Source organism: Scardinius erythrophthalmus (assembly GCF_964197995.2).
Source record: "Scardinius erythrophthalmus genome assembly, chromosome: 12".
Classification (NCBI taxonomy): Eukaryota; Metazoa; Chordata; class Actinopteri; order Cypriniformes; family Leuciscidae; genus Scardinius; species Scardinius erythrophthalmus.
The window spans coordinates 31,054,458-31,075,297 of record NC_138232.1 but is presented as its reverse complement, the minus strand read 5'-3'; the positions used below and the strand labels follow the sequence as shown (position 1 = coordinate 31,075,297).

Below are 20,840 nucleotides of genomic sequence, written 5' to 3'. Positions count from 1 at the left end.
AAAGCCGGGCAGGGCGCTTTGATGGCGAACTGCTTTCACTCTCTTGCTCTGGTTTACGAGTGTGCGCGCGCGCGCGATCTTACCGGAGAAGTGCCCTTAGGACCCATATAAGGAAATTCCGCCCTCTCTTACGTCAGACAGAGCCATACTCGAAAAAAACTTTCCGAAACTTGTGACAAACCGGAAGGACAATTTTTGGAACAAAAATACTCCTTCAAACGTACAACTTAACTTTTGAAACTTTGACCATGTTTAGCATGGGAATCCAACTCTTTAACAGTGTAAAAAACTCAGTATGCATGAAACAGTAATTCACCCCCCCTTTAATTAAATTTAAATAAGCAATTATGAACATAATGTGATAAAAGCTATTTTAAACACTGACTCTTTCATTTTGAGTTTAGAGTGTGTGAATAATTTTGCTGATATTCTTCCTAACTACAGCACTTTTTTCATACAGAAATTGCAAGGGAATTGGCCCCAAAGTCCGACAGCAAGCTGAAGGGAATCTCTACCACCCGGCTCAACCCACAGCACCACCTCTGGTATGCAGTGCAAACAGGCAGGCATTTTTTGCTCTCCAACTCCTTCTCTTTTTATCTCTGCCTCAGGCGTTTAATTTTTTGTGTCTGCCTATCCTACCCAAAGCCCAGCATTTATGCACAATGGCAATCAAGAAGACCCTCTCAATTGCACACGGTTGAATTATTATTAGTTTTTTAATCATTTTTTAACAGATTTTAAATCCTTATCTGTCTGTCCTTTAGGCATCTAGTCTGTGAGGACGCCCTGCCATGTGATAAAGAAGACAGCCATCCTCCTTTCCGGTACCTCTTGGCATTTCTTCAGCAAGGTGAGTGTTTATGTTCTCCAAGATGGAGAAATGCAAGCTTTTACCTGCTTCACCCAAAAATGTTTGTGTTGCTAGAGCCAGCAACAAGAAAAGTATGACGAATGAGATAAGGAATTATGGTGACTACGGCATGTGATGACTTGCCCGCAACAGGAACGAGCTACAAATGGTCAGGGTAGCTGAACATGTTGTTGTCAAGTCAAGTCAAGTCACCTTCATTTATATAGCGCTTTTAACAATAAAGATTGTTTCAAAGCAGCTTTACAGTGATAATAGGAAATTAAAGTAACTGAGATTGTTTTGGCTTTACAGCAGCTCTAGAATAAAGTTATTGTCCAGCTAAAGTTAGTTTTTGATTGATTCACTTCAGTTGCAAAGATCATTATTTATTAACTTAGGAGCCGCTTACACGACACCATTTTAAATGAAAACAAAACTTTTAATGCGTTCTGGCCGTTCATTTGCACGACAACGTTGTTTGAGTTGTAGACTCAAAGAATGATTTATATCTAATACATTAATACAGAATTAGAGATTATTAGACTAAATAAAGCTTGAGATGGGTGTGATGTTCACCTTCAGGGAATTTATAGTCTGTTTGTTGCACATGCCCCTTCAGTTCCATTTAAAATGTGATTCACACATGACAGTTACAGTTCTTTAATGATTCATAGTGCACACTTTCATCAGATCACTGTGGGAAATATGTGTGCTGCCCAGGTTAACACTAGGACACAAATGTATTTGTATCAGCACTTGCTTTTGTTAGGGTCCTGCTGTTATCCTTGGAACTAAACTCTGAGGTCTTGATGGAAAAAGGGAGAGTCACAGAAAACAGATTTATCTCATTCTTCTTGAGAGAGTGATCCAACTGTGAGCGGCTGGTTCAGCTTTCAAGAGCCCCAGCCCCCTGCTGGCAGCCTGACTCTCCTTCAGAACCCCCCTATCAGAAAGGCTCGCAGCAGGCTTGACTTGTGGTGTGATAAGCATTCAGCTGTTGTGACCAAACACACCCAACAATCTGACAGTGATTTTAAAAAGACAGGAACATAAAGTAACATCACTCATGCCCTCTTTTTCTCCAACGCACAGATTGTTTCCCATAGTCATTTGTGATTTAAGTTGTGTGCACATGCCAAAATGCTCATTAACACTAACATACACGGAACATTTGAATGAATAAACAAAGTACAGCTGATATCATAAACAGACTTTTTGTTTCCTTCCCTGCAAGATATTCTTATTTTATCTCTGTAGGTGGTCAGTGAATGGAATTGTGCTGTCTTTTGTGCATGTACTGTTGTTTGTGAAATGCATCTGATGTGCATGTATTTATCTTAAAAATGATTTCTCACAGTTTCTTGAAGATTGCCATTACAGTATATCTATATTTAAAGTTGCAATATGGAAGATGTTTTTGTTCAAAAATTCATGGAACTGAGAAAGTACAATTATTATTATTATTATTATTTTGATTGATTCACTTCCGTTGCAAAGATCATTATTTATTAACTTAGGGGCCACTTACATGACACCGTTTTAACTGAAAACAGAAAACTTTTAATGCGTTCTGGCCGTTCATTTGCACAACAATGTTGTTTGAGTTGTAGACTCGAAGAATGATTTATATCCAATACATTAATATAGAATTAGAGATTATTAGACTTAATAAAGCTTGAGATGGGTGTGATGTTTACATTCAGGGAATTTATGGTCTGTTTGTTGCTCATGCGCCATCAGTTCCATTTTAAATGTGATTCACACATGACAGTTACAGTTTTTTAAAAATCAAAAATTCATGGAACTGAGCAAGCACAAAAAAATCCTTAGAATTGTGCACAAGTACACAAATTGGTACTATGTCATTTAGTAGTATAGTGTGAGTAGTGTGTTCACACAAAAAAAAATGTCATATTGGACAACGCATGCACTCAAATGTTACAGCTTTAATTACATAGCGGATGGGCAGGGGCTGTTAGAATCCAATGTTGAATGACAAAATAACCTTATAAAATTCATACACTATATGGTTGAGTACATGGTGCAGAGGAAATGTGTATAGTGTTTAGTGCGTCATTTAAGACACAACTCTTGCATTACCCTGATTCACAATGGTGAGCTTTGTTATAATAATGATTTATTATTTGAGCGATCAGGAAATGTCAGTTTCACGTCATTCGTCATTGCTTGGTAATGTTACATCCGTGAAAAAAGAGAAGAAGGTCCAGCTATTACAGTGACACGTGTTAAGGCCCTGATGATGTACTATACAAACGAAATCTCAAACATAATTTCAAACAAAATTAGGCCAAAATAAAGTCCGTTTGGAGTTCAGGTCAGTCGAGGTCAGATGTACGCACGTAAAAACCTGAAAACACCTGAGACCTGCTTTATAGTAGAAACTGAAGTTGTAATTCTGACTGAAAGAGACTGACTGACTTTTTTTCATGTTTAAGCGTGTACAGCTGCTTGCTTTAAAGCTTGTTATATAAAGTGCTGTATAAATAAATGTGAAATGACTTGACTAGAGTGCCAAATTGCAGAGCTCATGCAAAGATTTCTTTATTAAGGCCGTGTCCACCAAAGCGTTTTTAGCCAGCTGAAAACGCACTGCTGTGGGCGCTTGAGAGCGTTTTAGCAGCGTTGCGTTTTTTTTTTTTCATTTGAGACACGTTATTGCTGGCCTTTACAATAAGTCTAAGAGATTCAACAATTTTTTTTTATTATTTTTTTTGTCGATAATATCAACTAATCAATTCACCCCTAGCAACAACTAAGAGACTATACAAGATTTAAAAGCGATCCAGAGTTTGCTTTTTTTTTCTGGTTTGAAGGGTAAGATATCCAACAATCTTTTTGCTGAATGTCATTGTCCACTGGTGGTGGTTGAGGAGAGACCTCGACATGATTGTAAAGTGCTTTGGGTGTACAGTAGTACATATGAAAAGCACTATATAAATGCCTCATTCACTCATTCATTCATTCATTCATTGTTGCCTAACTTTTGTAATGTTTTTCGTTTTAAATCAGTTATTTTCAATGATTTAAAACAACAAAGGCAGGTACCTACTCATTTTAAGTTGTCTTTTCTCTTTGGAGGCCATGAATTTTTACATCAGTAATGACATACGCTCTGATAAAATCATCGCCTGTAACCAAGATACACCAGTGCACCTCAAATCATTATATTCATCCACACTGAAAAGCTAAGGCGAAGCCCAGCTCACATAATAACCAAAACAGTGTTCTTCCATGAATACATTTTTAAGACAACACTACAGTGTTATGCCTCAACCACTAGTGGGCCAAATCTTCCATACTCCAGCTTTAAATAACTGTTGGTGTCTCAAAAAAGGGGGGGGTGGGTTCTGGTTGGGACAAAAGTATTTTACAAGGTTGGTCTTTCTGTTTTCTTAGATGGCTCTTTGGACTCTGTGAGTGTACTTGCCACCAAAGAAATGCTTTTTCTCCTTGATGAAGACCACCAATGGAGCAAGAGTCAACTTGAGGGCCAAATGAGCAGTGGGAAGGTGACTGTACAGGAAACTCAGCCAATCAGTTGCCTTAGTTCCGTTCATCTGTTCTCATCCAATCCATGCCAGGTGGACCTAAAACTTTATGATGAGGTGTGTGTGCATCTTTACATGTTCTCACTTAAACCACAGAGAACTTAAGAGCAATTCTCTAAAGTATGAATCCATTAAACAATATGGCTACTATATGGATAGAATAAATGGAGGTTTTTGTTGCTTGTTTTATTTTTTTCACAGATGGCCAAGAAAGAAAAGACATGGTCTTTACATGCTGAAGATGAAGAGCTGGTACAAGACCTGGTGGACTGGATCACAAAGCAGTGGGAAAAAATGTTTGGCGTCAAACTGGCTACTATCAAGCAGTAACCTCTAGCCACAGTGTTAAAGAAAAGCACATACCTTACAAAATGAAGATTCCTGCCTCAATCTACCTGCTTTTAATCTGTATTACTGTCTTTGTGTAAATGTTGACTGTTTGTCTTTTTGACTCCAAATTACTCGCACAAATTACCTTTTTAACTTCTCTTGGTTGTGCTAATGTCTTTGTGCAAATTGTGCAGTAACAATGCTGCAATTCTGAGTGTCTTTTTGACTTTGTACAACAAAACTCCAACATACCTTATAATACATAACTATGCATGCATTAAGTTGATTTGTTTTGAATTTTGTCGATGTTTGAATATGGAATTGAAGGGGTGTTTGTTTTTCAGGGTGAAAAGCCTTTCATTGTGCTCTCAGAAAGGTTCATAATTGGGTTATGCAGGTCACAGGATAATAACAGCTTTACTTGAGTGTTTGTGGTGTTAATTCAATGGTAGTTGTTAAGACATGTTGCTGAACTAAATACCATCTTACTCTTTGAAACTTTCTGTTGAAGAAGTTTCTTATCTTTAAATGTGTACACATTCATTTTCTGTGAACTAGCACTTGCAGTATTTTTTGTGTTGATTTGTTTTATAAGGAAACCGGCATACATGTATCTCATAAATGTAAAGTTTAACAATTGTTTTGTTTTTTTCGCCAAGTTACAAAATATTCTATTCCAGCACTTCTATAGAGCATGTAAAAAGAGAGCTATTGACTACACTTTAAAAAAGGTAATGGTCACGGGAAAGGAAACCTCAAATGGCTGTGAAGAGCCTGAAGAGAATATTTAATATAACCACATGCAGTTTTGTACCATGTCATTTGTGTCATTCAGATGTTCTTATTTCTTTAAAATTGATCTAAAATAATAGTGAAATGGCACATTGTTGTTAACAAAGTTGAAAGCATACTGTCAGTCAATTTAAAATGTATTTAATGTGTATTTATTTATCTTTGTACTGGTCTCCAATAAGGAAACATGATAACTTTTATTTTTGTAAACATAATAAAGTATTCAAATCTTGTACATCTTTTCATTATGTCCTATCAATGGCAGAGAAATAAAGAAATGGAAATTGATTGTTGCACATTAGTTGGTAAAAATTTGTTTACCAACTTCACGTTCCTAGGTTGTACATATTTTATAATATAGGTAAGTATTTTATGTTATAACACATACATTAGTTGTACAGTACGGTAATTATTGCTCTCCCTTACCTACCATCTTTCTTTAGTCAAATTATGACAAAAGTTAAAAAAAATTCATTCAGCAGACAAATTTTATGTAGAAACTAATTGAGTTTGTTCTCTGGTTCATATAAGAACATGCAAACATTTAGTGTAAATCTTGCATAGACATGTCAAGCCCATGTGTTTAATGTTAAGCAATTGTTTGTGATGTACTACATTTGCAGGAAAAGGAATGCCTCTACCTGCGTCTTTTGAAATAATGCATTTAGGTGAAAGGAAAGGGACAAAATCGTGAAAATTATAGCCTATGTAAGTTACATCTGGCTATTATATTTTGGTATTGCTTTTATTGGATGCTGATATATGACAAGGTTGTGTGCCCTAAATGAGAATGTCTTTTAAATTCCAGTGAAATTCTGAAATTTGAATTGAGGTAGCAAACAGGTAGATACAGAATTGCATTGTGAATTTGAATTAAAAGAAGTAGAATTAAACGTATAATTTTAACTAGAAAAAGAACGTTCATCAAGACAAACTGTTCAGGTTATAGACAGAGAAACAAAGAGAGACACAGGCAAATAGCTACATCAGACAGAAATGATGCATTTCATACATTTAATTATATTTAATAACTTTATTTTATAGTGACAACACTTTAATAAATTCCCCTTCCTCTCATTTCAATTCAACTTCCATGTGACCAATTCAGAGATTTTTTACATTTGGAATACTACATTTTGCCCAAATCCTTACGAATTGTATGTTTATTATAATTATTATTTTTACAGTGGAGACTGGAGGGGGTTTTGTCGGGAAACAAATAAGCTCAGGTTTCAGATTTAAAGGCCTAATTAAGTGTGGGTGTAGTCAGAGGAGGTGAAAACTGCTTTGGATGGATGTTCACGTGATGTGGGTTCCACAAGCATTGTCCAACAGCTGAGGACAGGATAGCCTACTAATCACTTGATAGACGAAGGTATGTTAATGTTTTTGTTGTTTCTTACCTTGTTTAAAGTTTAATGGAGCTGCGCATTTACGGGGGCAGCATGTGACTTTTGAGCGTTTAGAATTCACTTCATTGATACAAAGTTGGCGCGTTTAAAACTTAAAAGAAAGTTTGACCATCTCAGGTTGTTTATACGCGGTAAATTCCGATTGTGGATTTTTTAAAAATCTTATTATTATTATTATAACCATTGGCACATGAAACAGCGAATTTACTAGGTGTTTATTATATTAATTATAACATTCTTGTAGTTTAGACATGAACAATGTTCTGAATGCATGGCTAGGTAAACTCCAACAAACGATAAAATGGGTATTATATTATTATACAATAATCTGTAGTTACAGTATTTACTAGTAACTTAGTTTTTCTTTGTTTTTTATCAATTAGCTATATATTTTTTGCGTTTTTTAAACATCTGGTCTGTACATCTGAATATTGCTTGTACGTAATGTTATAATTTTAGCCTCCTTTAGAAATTTAGTCACCATGGGCAATAGGCTATTACTTGTCACTTTTTAATTCATTGTGGAAGTGTTTTCCAATACCCTTTCACATGTGTTAGAGTGTCAGTACTCTAAAGGTTTTATTAATTCACACATTTTACTTCAAGTTAGAATGACATCTATCAATGATCATACCTCAGCTGAGATTAAAGTCTTTATATTTCGGGGGGTGTTATGATAGTCTTTTCTGAAAAGTCTGTCATGAGCGATAGTCAGTTATGAGAGTACTGCAGCAATGTAGCTGCTGTTTTTTTAATGGCCTATCTGTGCCACAAGTCTACAGAAAAACTGAATCATCATTGATCATTGTATTATGCTAACACACCTCTATATCAGCGACACTCAGTGACTTCACTGGCTAAATAGTGGATTTAAAATTGGAATTGTCTGAGTACATAACTTTCACAACACATTATCTAGCTATCTCTTGACCACAGAACCTCAGTCCTTTATGTCAGATAGTGACCTGCCATGACTTGTCCTTTGCTTTGAAGCTCCAATAGGGTGAGGTCGCTGATGTTGGCAGGCAAGAGAAGCTATTTAGCCCATTTACATTTACAGGACATGACTAACATGAATTTAATGATTTTCCCATGTTTGAAATACTGTCATATTATTATTATTATTATGATATGTCATTTTCATTTAATTTCTTTGGCAAAATTTCATATTCAGTTAATATCATATGAAAAATCTTAACCTGTGGCTCACTTTTACTGCAGTGAAACGCATGTAATGTTTATGTACATCAAGCTGCGTGTTATTAAAATCTGGTGAGAAAACTTAGGTTCACAACAAGTTATTCAGTCTGTTCCTGTTATGCCGTCTGTTGGCAGTTAAATTGAGTTAAATAGAATCTAATATTTGTACCTGTATATTTCTTAAGAAATGTCTTTTATTATGACATCTTATCTTCTCCTGTTAGTACTGTGTGTGACAGATCAAAAACACTTTTAGCCATTAATAGCTTTTTATGAGTTAGCCTTGATTTATAATTTTTTTAGGGCTGTCAAAATATGTATTCACAATCAAATTTTCTGGCTAGTGTATTTGTAATCCTTTTTATGGAAAGTATGTACAAATGTGTTTTTTTAGAAATGACGTTCATATTAATATACTGGGCGTGCAGAATTATTAGGCACGTTGATTTTCTGATCATATTTTATTCCCAGGAACATTTTGCCAATTCCAAAACATATTAATCTTAATAACTACTATTAATTTTGTATTTAATCATTTATAAGTGATATATAATTGTTAATGAAGGCTGGAAATGAAAAATGCCATATTTTCAGGTGTGCAGAATTATTAGGCAAGTTTTCTATTACAGATAAAATAAGCCAAAAAAGAGATTTAACAAAGACTGAAAAGTCAAAAATTATTAAATGCCCATGAGAAGAATGCAATACTAATGCAATACTAGAGATTGCATTTAAGGCATGGCATTGGACAGTGAAATAAAAAAAAAAGCCTATAAAAAAAACAATCTTCATGTATTTCACAACACTTCAGCTTGTGATTCTTATTAAGAGGGGGGTCTTTTTTTAGGATTCTTTACCTAACCTAAGTCTCTGAGACCCTGACACCTTGCACTTCTGGAGACTCCAGGTAGGTTGCAGTTCTGGAAAATGGTGGCGCTGGAGACTTAAGGGTTCCTGATGGTTTCACACTTAAGTCTTCACCATAATTCTTCATTCTTTTGCAGTTAACATGTGTCTTTTCTTCTCCACCTGTTTTTGTCTGACCCTGCTGACCCAATGAGCATTTCACTGTCCAATGGTCATGCCTTAACTGCAATCTCTAGTATTGCATTAGTATTGCATTCTTCTCATGGGGATTTAATAATTTGACTTTTCAGTCTTTGTTAAATCTCTTTTTTGGATTATTTTATCTGTAATAGAAAACTTGCCTAATAATTCTGCACACCTGAAAATAAGACATGTTTCATTTCCAGCCTTCATTAACAATTATCACTTATAAATGATTAAATACAAAATTAATAGTAGTTATTAAGATTATTATGGTTTGGAATTGGCAAAATGTTCCTGGGAATAAAATATGATCAGAAAATCAACTTGCCTAATAATTCTGCACGCACTGTATATGCACTGAATATGTATAAACTTGACACCGGACAGAGGTAGATTTTTTTTGCAACCGTGCTCTTGTTTCACTCAGGCAAAGTTCTATATTCATAATAATCTTTATCTATAACTCCAAAATGCTTGGGAAATGCAAACATTTTACGTGGTTACACCACCTGACATTTTTAGAGTCATTACATTTTCAAAACTTTTCTGAATACGAATAGTGCTTTTATGAGAACTTGATATGTTTTACAAACTTTTTTTTTTTTTATCGTATTGGGCACTTATACAGTAGTCAACATTTAAAGTGGATCAAAAAAGTTAATCAGAGTTGTCCTAAGGCAAGAACGGGTTTTGTTCAAAATTCAGGTATAACTTGGATGAAAGGTTTTGATCCATTTCAAATGATGACTGTTGTATTTCCCTTAGGCTGAACATGAACCCATTAAGAGTGTGTGTGTGTGTGCGTGCGTGCGTGCGTGTGTGTGTGTGAACTTGTATAGTTTTCTTTGTGAGGATCAGTTTGTCTTTCAGACCATCCTAGTGAGGACAGAGTAAAGTGATGACCTTTTGGCCTTTAATTTTATTAAGAATAAGTTAAGGTTAGGGTTAGGGTTTAGGGATTGCATTATATCAATGAATGTCCTCTCAAAGATAGTCATACAAACACGTGTGTGCATGCATATGTATTGAACACTGACACCTGCTGGTGCTGTGACTTGTATTTCATCATCAAGTATAACATAATGAAGCACTTCATTATGTTCAATAATGTAATGTGTTACAGTGTTAAACAAATGCAATTAATAACATGCATTGGTTATTGCATTAAATCTCAAAGGTTTTTTTTTACTCAACCATATTGTGCTGGACTTTTATTTCATTGTTTCTGATACTTCTGTTAGCCACAACTGAGGCCATTTAGTGTAATGGTTGTCCCAATTTAAATGCCTCTATGATTCTACTACCTCCTATCTTCTGCAGATCTGACAGGTCTCCTGTGTTGGTGGCAACATGAGTTGGAGCTTCTTGACGCGCTTGCTTGATGAGATCTCCAACCATTCCACTTTTGTGGGAAAGATCTGGCTCACTCTCCTCATCATCTTCCGAATTGTCCTGACAGTGGTGGGCGGTGAGACCATCTATCATGATGAACAGAGCAAGTTTGTGTGCAACACTTTACAGCCCGGTTGTGATAATGTATGCTATGATGCTTTTGCCCCTCTATCACACGTTCGATTCTGGGTTTTTCAAATTATTATGATCACCACACCATCCATTATGTACCTCGGCTTTGCCATGCACAAAATTGCTCGAATGGCTGATGACGAATACCGACCACATAAACGCAAACTGCTGTCTATGGTTCATCGTGGAGTGAGCCATGACTATGACGAGGCTGACCAGATGGGTGAGGAAGTTCCCATGATCTTGGAGGAGATTGAGCCATCTGAGAAGGATAGTAAAGTGGTATCTACAGCCAAGTCTGCTGCTGAATCCGACATTCCAGCTACGAAGCATGATGGTCGTCGTCGCATCAAGAGAGACGGTCTTATGAAAGTATATGTGTTACAGTTAGTCTCTCGTGTTGCCTTTGAGATCGCCTTCCTTTTTGGCCAGTATGTTCTGTATGGTTTTGAAGTGGCACCATCATACATTTGCACTCGGAGCCCTTGCCCACACACGGTGGACTGCTTTGTCTCACGTCCCACTGAAAAGACAATCTTCCTGATCATCATGTATGTTGTCAGTATACTCTGCCTTGTGCTGACTGTGCTGGAAATCCTTCATTTGGGAATTGGTGGCATAAGGGATGGTCTCCGCAGTCGATCGACTCGGAGGTTCCCCGTACATAGGCCATCAACATCCACCATCTGTCATCGCCTTACCAATGCCCCACCGGGATATCAGGCTGCCCTGAAAAAGGATTCTTCTGGCAAGCTTAAGGCTGAGTTCCTGGGAGACTCAGGACGGGAGTCACTGGGTGATGACAACACTAGTCGTGATCTAGACCGTCTACGGAGACACTTGAAAATGGCACAGCAACATCTGGACAAGGCATACCACTCTGAGGAAGTAGGGCCTTCACATAGCAGCGGTCCAGACTCTAACAGCATTGCAGTTGAGCAAAACCGACTTAACCAAGCACAGGAGGGCTATGTCAGCGCTGAGGAGAAAGGTTTGTTTTGGGCTACACTTCATTCTTCCACATCAATTTTTTTTTTTTTAAATGAACTCCAACTAACTCACCAAATGTGGGTAAAAATCAACCATGGTGTGCAATGTTTTGAACTCATTATGGTGGGGTCACATTTACCGTTACTCTGTAAAATCTTGCGAGCAAAATCCATTAATTTCAAGGAACCTTTTTTTTTTTTTTTTGCGTGAGTGCAAAAAGGTTTCCCACATAGATGGGGTTTTTAAAAACCCGGATATGATCCCTGGGGTACCCCTTTTCTAACCCGAATATTTGGTTATGTAAACGCGTATCGGCATATCCCCATCAAAAGGAACATTGATTTGTGTTGTGCGCATGTTCTATTCGCAAGGAATCTTGGTCTTTTGAGTAGAGACGGCGCATACAAAAACCCCCGTGCAGTATACCGGAAGTAAACAAGAAGTAGAGGTAAACATGGCGAGACGCAGCACAGCACTACACTTTTGGAGCGAGGAGGAAAGCGCAAACAAAGGCGATCGCTAGCTGCCCCGAACTATTCATTATCCGCGTGCTGCTGCTGTTGTTGTTGTCTTTGGATACAGGAAGAAGAATCGGAAATGACGCATATTGCATCTTAAGGTTGTCCGTACGTCCAGACGCTAACCGTGCGTCGCCGTTTACATCGGGATATTGCCAATTGATTACAAATTCCATGTATACAGGAGTAACTCTCTCTACTTAGCATGTAAACGGGTTATTCCGTATGTTTCAGAAACCCAAATAGTGACCTTAACCCGACCATAACCCGAATATTGACAGCTTGTAAACGTAGTCAATATTGTTATGTTTAAGGACATTATGATAGCACCCAGTTCTGGCATGAAACTCTTGATGGCGTTGGCTGATAGGTCCTTAACTCATTTGGTAGCTTTGCATCATCATCTACATAGCGCAGCTTATTGGTTGCTGTTGCATCAGCGGCCAAAGAGCTGTTGAGCCAATGTTTTCATTAGCTATGCTGACGTGTGTAGTTGTTTTGATGCAGCATCAGAGCACACTGTCTTTCTATATCATCTCAACAGCTTTTCACTTATCAATTAGGTTATGTCAATGATACATCAAATGATTTAATTATGATACTTGCTCAGGTGGTTGTTGGGTTTTTATCTCTATCAGCTTGCAATGTGTATCTATTGTTAATGAGAACATACAGGGCGTGTTTCTAGAGTTAAGCCATTCGGCATGGTAGCCCAAGCACACATAGTCATAGGCCACTACTGTGAAGACATTCGGCAAGGTAGCCCAGGCACACATGGATATTAAAAACATGCGGTCTCATGGCTCTTAAAAGAAATACAAAAATGAATATGTCTTGGCGTAGCAGATCTATTCTGCCAAGACCAAATACATTAACATTGTCATATCCATTACCATTACCATGCCAATCTCTCCGAGAGTTGTCGACAGAATTAAGGTAATGTCTGTACTGTATGTTATGTTATGATTGTAGGCTAGTTGCAATTAAATACAATCGTTGCTAACCTCAGTCACTGAACATTATACTGAATTACTGAATTAACCGGGAATCTCACCTAAAAATCCAGTAACAACAGCAATCTTCCTCCACGCAGCTGATTTCTGTATTTTGTCTTTAAAGAATCTATGGTTCGTGGCATATAATTCAGGGTATTTCCTCACTTCTTTGAGTTTTTCATTGTCCTTTTTTTTTTTTATCGTTATGCTGCTCTAGGGATGGGCAATGTCAGTCCTGGAGTACCTCTGTCCTGCAGAGTTCAGCTCCAACCCTAATCAAACACACCTGAACAAGCTAATCAATGTATTTAGGATTACTAAGGCTACAGGCAGGTGAGGTTTTTTTTATATCAGGGTTGGAGCTAAACTCTGCAGGACAGCGGCACTCCAGGACCGACTTTGCCCATCCCTGAGCTACTCCATGCTATTGAAGTCAACTGAAGTGTCTTATGACCTGGTACCTCCAGTAGGTGGCAGCACACGACAGTGAATGTTACCACGACAGGCAAAAGTTACATATGCTTTCGCACTGAGGTTAGTGTACTAAAAAAAGGGCAAAAAAGGCCAAAATGAAAGATTATAAAGGGCTACGTTTATTATACTTTTTTCCCCCCATTGTATGTTTAGACTTTATTCAAGCTGTATGAATGTAAAACTAAATGTATCTTGCAGTACAGAGTGAAGTCAGTAGCCTATGTACATTAATGGTGGTTTGGGACAAATATATAACGTAATTGAATGAAAAAATGTTAGTGGTGCTCTGTGTCGTGGCAGGATTTTGAACAGCCTCCTAAGTCGTAGCGCTGCACTGCGGACACGTGTGGCACTGCCGGTGTGCGTGGATTCAGAGAAAACAATTAGTTGGATTTTTAAACATGTGGTGCTAAGCAGTGCTTCGCTTCTCGTCCAGTGTGTGACAAATCCCCCCCACCCAATTTTTTTTCAACCTGTTCTTACTCCCTAGATGTCTGATTAAATGCCACATATCCAAGACTTTTACGCATCACTATACAGATGCCATTGCAACGTTCCCAGTAACCCAAAGCTTTAAATGAGAAACATTTGTAGACGTGAAGTTCATGGGAATTTTATCATCATGAAATTATATGCTGGGGTATAATTTTGTCATTATGACATGATATTTTGGGGTATGAATTTCACTCATTATCAGACACCTTGGGAGTGAGGTGTTTCTTTAAATGGATGTCAATAGTGGAGAGGCTTCAATACACTGAATTCAGTAAGCTTACTTTTGTGAGGAAACGGTTGATCACTTTATGAATTTGCACACTGTGGCTAATTTTTAACATGTTTGCAAATAAATATTCACTTTGAAATTTGCTATATTTGGAGTTTAAAACTAAATAAATGTTTTATAATAGAATTTGCAGATTTTTTCAACAGGTTGAATTCACTCTTTCATTTGTATGGTTTTCACAAACAGTGATTGACTGTCATAAAACTGAATGTGATTCAGTAATTCATAATCAGATTTTATAATAAAAATATTTAAATCTGTGATTTCTGATATTTTTGTTTTGGATAGAAGTTCTGAATGTGCAGTAACTCAATTTAGTAGCCAGAAAGGTAATTTCAAACCCTGTACATAAGATATGGATAATTATTTCTAGTCAAATATTGAGTATTGGATATGTCATCAGAAACTGCTTCAGAAAATGTTCTAATGTGATTTCTTTACTTTTTTTAAAAATTTTGATAATTGATGGATATTTAATAAATGTATATTTTTTCTGTTTTTAAAGAGGCTCGTGCTTGAAGCATGTTTTCCTATTCAGCTGGCTCTCCATCAAAAACAAACCAACTCCATGCTGAGATGCACATTTTGGAGGGCAGACGTTGACCAGATTTTGTGTTTTTCCTGTTCTTCTGACTCCATCGCATGGACTAACTCAAGAATGAGATGCAAATAATGGAGAGCAGTTATTGACAACATTTTGTGTGTTCTCCTCTAATTGCATATTAGGAAAAGTGTTATTTACAGTATTAAAACATAGCTGCCATATATAATGACAAGAAAAACACCATTTCATAAAATGCACACTACTGTACCATTATCTTCCAAGCATTATTTGCTCCCATGGTTTTATAACAACACGAGAAAAAGAAACATTCCCTGACTGTAATGTTGAGAATATTTTCATGATTGTTAATTATTGTCCATTTTAGCAAATTGGTATAAATTGAAGCCAAAAACTTCCTGTTTTGAACAAAAGTCTTCCTGTTCAGATCATTACAATGAAAGAAAGATATATATATATATATATATATATATATATATGTATATATGTATATATATATATATATATGTATATATGTATATATATATATATATATGTATATATGTATATATATATATATATATATATGTATATATATATATATATATATATATATATATATATATATATATATATATATATATATATATATATATATATATATATATATATATATATATATATATATATATATATATATATATATAAACGAAGCGTTTGTGTTTGGTTATGTTGCTTTTGGTTAAAGTCTGCCTGTGTGTTCTGATATTTTTGTAACATTGTCCAGTATATAAATGTCTTAAGTTATGGGAGGGTGCTTTTCAAACAGCACTGACATTGTATTTAGAACACATGAATAACATGATTGCAATACATGTGCATTTGACCAGATTTCAAAACTACAAAGACCCTGGAAAATTCTTGAATTGTGTATTAAAAGGTTTCATTCTCTGTATTATTATAGAAATTAAAATGTGTGGTGCAAGTATGCAACATGGTGTTACTTTACTTTTGGTACAGTGTCTGTGTTTTACATTGGATTTTATTCTTTAAACTGGACTTCAGATTTTGCAATGACATGATATAGATGCTCACTATTTGTGGATTTGTTGGTGATCCAAGTAATATTTAAAGGGATAGTTTAACCCTAAATGAAAATTATATAATTTACTCACCCTCAAGTTGTTACAAACCTGTTTGAATTGCTTTCTTTTGCTGAACATGAAGAATGATTTTAAAGAATTTTTTTTTTTTTTTTTTTTTTACTATGGAAAACCCCATTGGAAGTCAACCCCATTGACTTAAATGGGGCCCATCAAGTGTTTGGTTAGCCATATTCTTCTAAATATATTTCGTGTTCAGCAGAAGAAAGAAATTTGTTTAATGTTTGGGACAACATGAGCAAATCATAACAGGATTTTCATTTTTGGGTAACTCCCTTTAACTGAAAGTTTTAGACCTTTTATTTAGTTTTACAATACTAAATGAATAGTATTTTGACAAAATGTTTGAAATTATGTGCACAAATGAGATGAAGGCTCTTTTTTACTGTTTGATCAATTCTGTTTTCCTAAATTTGTAAGTCACTTTGCACTTCTGATAAATTAATAAATATCAGAGGCTTAGAAATACCCTTTATTCTGTATTAATTGATCTGCATTTTGCCAGGTTGAGATTATAGCCATAAAATCCAAATCAGTGACGCATGAAACTGTCTAATGCCTCTATAAAATGAATGTGTCCTTAGTTTCTTAACTTCACCATTTATCATTTTTATTATAATCAAAATGTTACAATTGTATGCAAAAAATCTGGCCTGGTAGGTCAAAGGTCTTACTCTATTGAATTATTGTAGAGCCATTATTTTTCACTGTGCCCTTGAGCAAACCTAAAATGCTTTATGGGACTATACAAGTAGTTTGTAGCTTGTTTTAAAGCATCTGTTATATAACCCATTGTGCTTTAATGCAGCGTTTCTCACCCTGGTCCTGGAGAACCCCCAACACACCACGTTTTAGTTGCACATTTGACTTGAAGCAGTGCTGCGCAGACCCATTGGTGTATGACATCAAAGTACCGCGAGCACGATTGGAGAGCAGACGGCTCTGTATGATTTCGAACTGGATAAATGTTCTGATCCAATCTGACTTCTGACGTGTAATGCTGCCTGAATCATAATCATACACTGTTCATTCATTGGCCAGAGGAGAACTCTATTTTCTATTTTATTCTTCGGGTAAAAATGAATAAAAAGAACTACATAATAATGACACGTCTCTTTTTCAAACATTTATTCTTTATTGACATATGTAAGGTGCATTTTTTAAATTAGTGTACAAGGTTAAGATTATTTACTCTGCAAATGGCGGTTTAATTCAAGTAGCCTGTATAGGTTTCTGCAGGACATTAATAGGAGTTACCAGATCAAGGAGCGAGGCCATAAACATAGGGGCATTTTCACCACGTTACCTGATTTGCCCACGTCACAGTGAGGGTAGGGTTTAGGGGTGGGGTCAGGTGAAGGGCATAATTTTCATTGAATGATTTATAAAGACCCACCAGTTTGAAAACATTCACAAATTTAGAAACACCCACTTTTGTTCCGCAGTGACCCCATACTCATTTAATTTAGTACAAGCTGTCTTATTTGCATAAAGAAATTTAAAAAAGTTATAGAGCAATATTTTTGATAATTTTTGTATCAACAGTTGTCATGTTAATGAAGGTTACAGTTTGATAAAGTTAAAGTTACAAGTAAAGGTTATCTATCTACAGTATCTTCTTAATCCACACAGCATTTAAAACAGCTGAATAGCTGTTTGAAAAAAACAACAACATTCTCACCCCTTACAGATAATCTTAAAGCTAAACAACTCTAGAGTGTTAGATGCAGTTGCACTCTTCTGGTATGATGTTAGGTAGGGTCTCGTACTTGAATGAGTATCCCCCATCTGAGGTGGTGGTGAAACGGAGGGACTTCATGCTCTCTGGAACAGGGGCGCAGCACTGGTTGATCCCGAGTAGGGTGGTAGTGCGTTCAGTGCTGGAACAGTTGCCATGGCAGTAGTAAAATGTGAAAGCTTTAGGATGAACAATCCAGTTGTTCCAGCCAAGGTCCTCGAAGGAGATTTCGATCTGTTTTTTTCTGCAATCTGTGTCCTCAAAAGCAGGTCTCCTGAGATTTTCGATTGCAGCCGGTGACCAAGGGATTTTGGGCGCCCTGCGGGAGCGGTCTGGGCCGCTTGCGCGTGTGTGGATGTGCAGAAAGGGTGTTTTATCTTCTGAATCATAGCAATTGCAGGATGGGCAACGGACCTGCAGCATGAAAGGGCCATCAGCCATGGCAATGTGGAGATGGGGAGCTAACTTATAGGTGGTCCAGCCATCAGGGCAGCGTTTGATTGGACTGTCAGATGCTTGGATCAGCTCCTGGTAATGAGTGAGAATGAAAAGGGGTGCTGAGATGTTACTAGAAGCGATGGTCTCTCCAGCATAGAACCAGAAGTGGGCAGAGGTGATGACAGAGTCCTGGCTGTCCATAGAGGGCTGAAAGTAATAAGTAAAGTGACGGGATGCAGCATCTGAGGAGTGATCAGGCATATCCTTGCATGTAGACTCTGAAAGTTAATAAGAATGTGTATGAAACAATGTCAACATGCCAAGATAACCCTGTTGCTTTAAAATGTGATTTAATAATTAAGGCGGATCAATGTGTCCACGATAAAGAAAATCATAATTTTTTCAATTAATGTTGGTTTCATATGTTTTTTTTTTAAATCTTATATACCATTTTTAACAAGCATTTAGATTGTATGACTCTAAAAATGTCATGTGGTGTAGGCTAACTATCAAGTAAACATATTTTCCTTCCACATAGTGAGTACCTCTTAACCATAAAAAAAGACCTATATTTCATTAGGTTTCGCACTTGTATTAACCTTGCATTGTCTTTAAAAGAGTACACATTTCTGTGTTGCTTCACACCACAAGATGATTTGACTGACAGAGTATTTAAAATATTTATATTTTAAATATTTATGATATGATTATAATAATATTTATAATATGTAGTTATGTTATTCGTGTTGAAGCTGCAATATTTTTCTAAGAAAGCTATTGGAGCTTACCTGAGCTTGGAAACAGAATAACCTGTGAAGACTCCTGATGGTGTCTTCTTCCTACTCTTGTCTGCCTAGTCATTCGTGAAGCTACATGCTGAGCAACTCTGTCCACTGCTTGCCTTGTTGGTAGCTGCAGCACTGGCAGAGGAGGCTCATCCATCTCCAAACCTTCTAGGATCCGTCTTTTCAGCCAGCCAAGCACCATGTCACGCGGCAATTCATCTCCTTGAAAGGCCTGGACCAGTGGAGGTGAAAACAAAGCCCACAGCATCAGGGCACAAGCAAGTGAAGACAAACAGCTGGTCCAGGTCAACATCCTCAAAACTCAACAGAGGATAAAGCAGACTAAATATGACAATTAAAAAAATAAAAAACTATTTCAGGTAAAAGAGAGAGAGAGGATCAAGTTCAGCTAGGTTTGGTGTCTTCTCTCTTACAGATCTATGTTGTAGAAGAAGTCTGTAATATCTTTTTTTTTTTTTTTTTACACTTTAGCAAATGGCAACTATTTGTTTGGGTTCATGCTATCACTGTCTGTACAGGATAAAACAGCTTTTGAGATTACAATTCTTGGATACGGTCTATTTCCCTGTTCCCTTGTCCTTGGAGGAAATTGACACAGTGAGATAAGAATATTTTTTTTCTTTTTCTTTTTTCACAAAAGTGGATCATGCTTTTATTCTTCCTGCTTGAAATGTTTAACCAATGTTTCTGATCTTAAATACAGAAGCCTACAATATTTAGTATGTGAATGAGATGTTATTGGATTGTGTGTCCGAAGTGTCCAATCCTGCTCTTGGAGGGACACCTTAATGTAGAGTTTAGCCCCAACTTGATTGGATGGAAGGAAAGTGTCATTGTTTAGTCAATGTCATGCTATTCTAAACCTTTATGTCTTCATTTCTTTTGTGGACTTGTGGACAAAATAATATATCTGAAGAATGTTGGTAACCAAACCATGTTGGTGACCACTGGAAAAAATATATATATATATGTTTCACAGAAGCAAGTTTACAACATTGTAAAAAGTGCTATATAAATTAAGGTGACTTGACTTGAGAACATGAGGGTGGGTAAATAATTTCAGAATTTTTTGGGTGAATTATGTCTTTAAGGAACTCATAAGTGCTCACAAGGGTTTTAGATTTGAACTATATATTATTTTGTGGCTGTATAGTGGCTCTACATTAGCTCAAATTATGTTATATTTTTGAGAATTCTATTGTTGCCTGTCATCAAAACTCATTATTGGCAAAATCGTATTACTCTATGTTCTTTGTAAGATTTGCTCTGAGAGTTTGGATACTATGACACCTGCTTTCCCATGTGAGCTTGAAAAGTACAAACAAGATATTACATTATCAAACGCTTGTGGCTTGACCTTGCTGTGCAAATATCTCTGTGTCTGGTGTTTGCCAGTTTTTGGCAGAACTGTTTTGCAATAGAGAAGATCAGTTCAGCCACTTCACATACAAAGAAAAAAAAATGAAGTTCTTGGAAATTCTTATGTTTGAACTTTTGTAAGTTATGTTAACAGAAGCATATATATAATTATGTTGGTAACACTATACAATAAGGTTTCATTAGTAAACTACATTATTTAGCACCAACTAATAATGAACTGCACTTCAACAGCATTTATTAATCTGTGTTATGTTAATTTCAACATTTACTAATACATTATTAA

At 36.3% G+C, this 20,840-nt stretch overlaps 3 protein-coding genes across 4 annotated transcripts in view; 2 read left to right on the top strand and 1 right to left on the bottom strand.

Moving 5' to 3' along the window:
• The window catches only part of stk11ip (serine/threonine kinase 11 interacting protein), an 82,034-nt gene extending 76,257 nt beyond the window's left edge, over positions 1 to 5,777 (top strand). Inside the window, exons 23-26 of one of the 2 annotated variants that reach the window (XR_014031196.1) lie at positions 461 to 562; positions 768 to 853; positions 4,271 to 4,479; positions 4,624 to 5,777. Coding sequence is in view for 1 of the 2 variants with exons in the window: in XM_081380321.1 (XP_081236447.1) it covers positions 461 to 545; positions 768 to 853; positions 4,271 to 4,479; positions 4,624 to 4,752 (509 nt within the window). In the remaining variant the exon portion in view is untranslated. The remainder of the gene's footprint in view (positions 1 to 460; positions 563 to 767; positions 854 to 4,270; positions 4,480 to 4,623) is intronic. The other variant, XM_081380321.1, reaches the window with a different exon arrangement.
• A 1,031-nt stretch (positions 5,778 to 6,808) lies between these two features.
• gjc4a.1 (gap junction protein gamma 4a.1) lies at positions 6,809 to 15,488 on the top strand. Its single transcript, XM_081380397.1, has 3 exons — positions 6,809 to 6,919; positions 10,527 to 11,721; positions 14,997 to 15,488. The coding sequence occupies exons 2-3, from the start codon at positions 10,557 to 10,559 to the stop codon at positions 15,008 to 15,010; spliced, it is 1,179 nt and encodes a 392-aa protein (XP_081236523.1). The 5' UTR covers positions 6,809 to 6,919; positions 10,527 to 10,556; the 3' UTR covers positions 15,011 to 15,488.
• Positions 15,489 to 17,315: 1,827 nt separating this feature from the next.
• inha (inhibin subunit alpha) lies at positions 17,316 to 19,590 on the bottom strand. The gene is made up of 2 exons (XM_081379801.1): positions 19,160 to 19,590; positions 17,316 to 18,649 (listed from the first exon to the last, which is right to left on the bottom strand). The coding sequence occupies exons 1-2, from the start codon at positions 19,467 to 19,469 to the stop codon at positions 17,916 to 17,918; spliced, it is 1,044 nt and encodes a 347-aa protein (XP_081235927.1). The 5' UTR covers positions 19,470 to 19,590; the 3' UTR covers positions 17,316 to 17,915.
• Positions 19,591 to 20,840: the final 1,250 nt, after the last annotated feature.

Excerpts from the sequence above, each read along its gene's own strand:
- inha (XM_081379801.1), bottom strand. The coding sequence starts at position 19,469 with ATGTTGACCTGGACCAGCTGTTTGTCTTCACTTGCTTGTGCCCTGATG. Across the intron at positions 18,650-19,159 it reads TATTCTGTTTCCAAGCTCAG|AGTCTACATGCAAGGATATG; the intron begins GTAAGCTCCAAT and ends ATTAACTTTCAG.
- gjc4a.1 (XM_081380397.1), top strand. The coding sequence starts at position 10,557 with ATGAGTTGGAGCTTCTTGACGCGCTTGCTTGATGAGATCTCCAACCAT.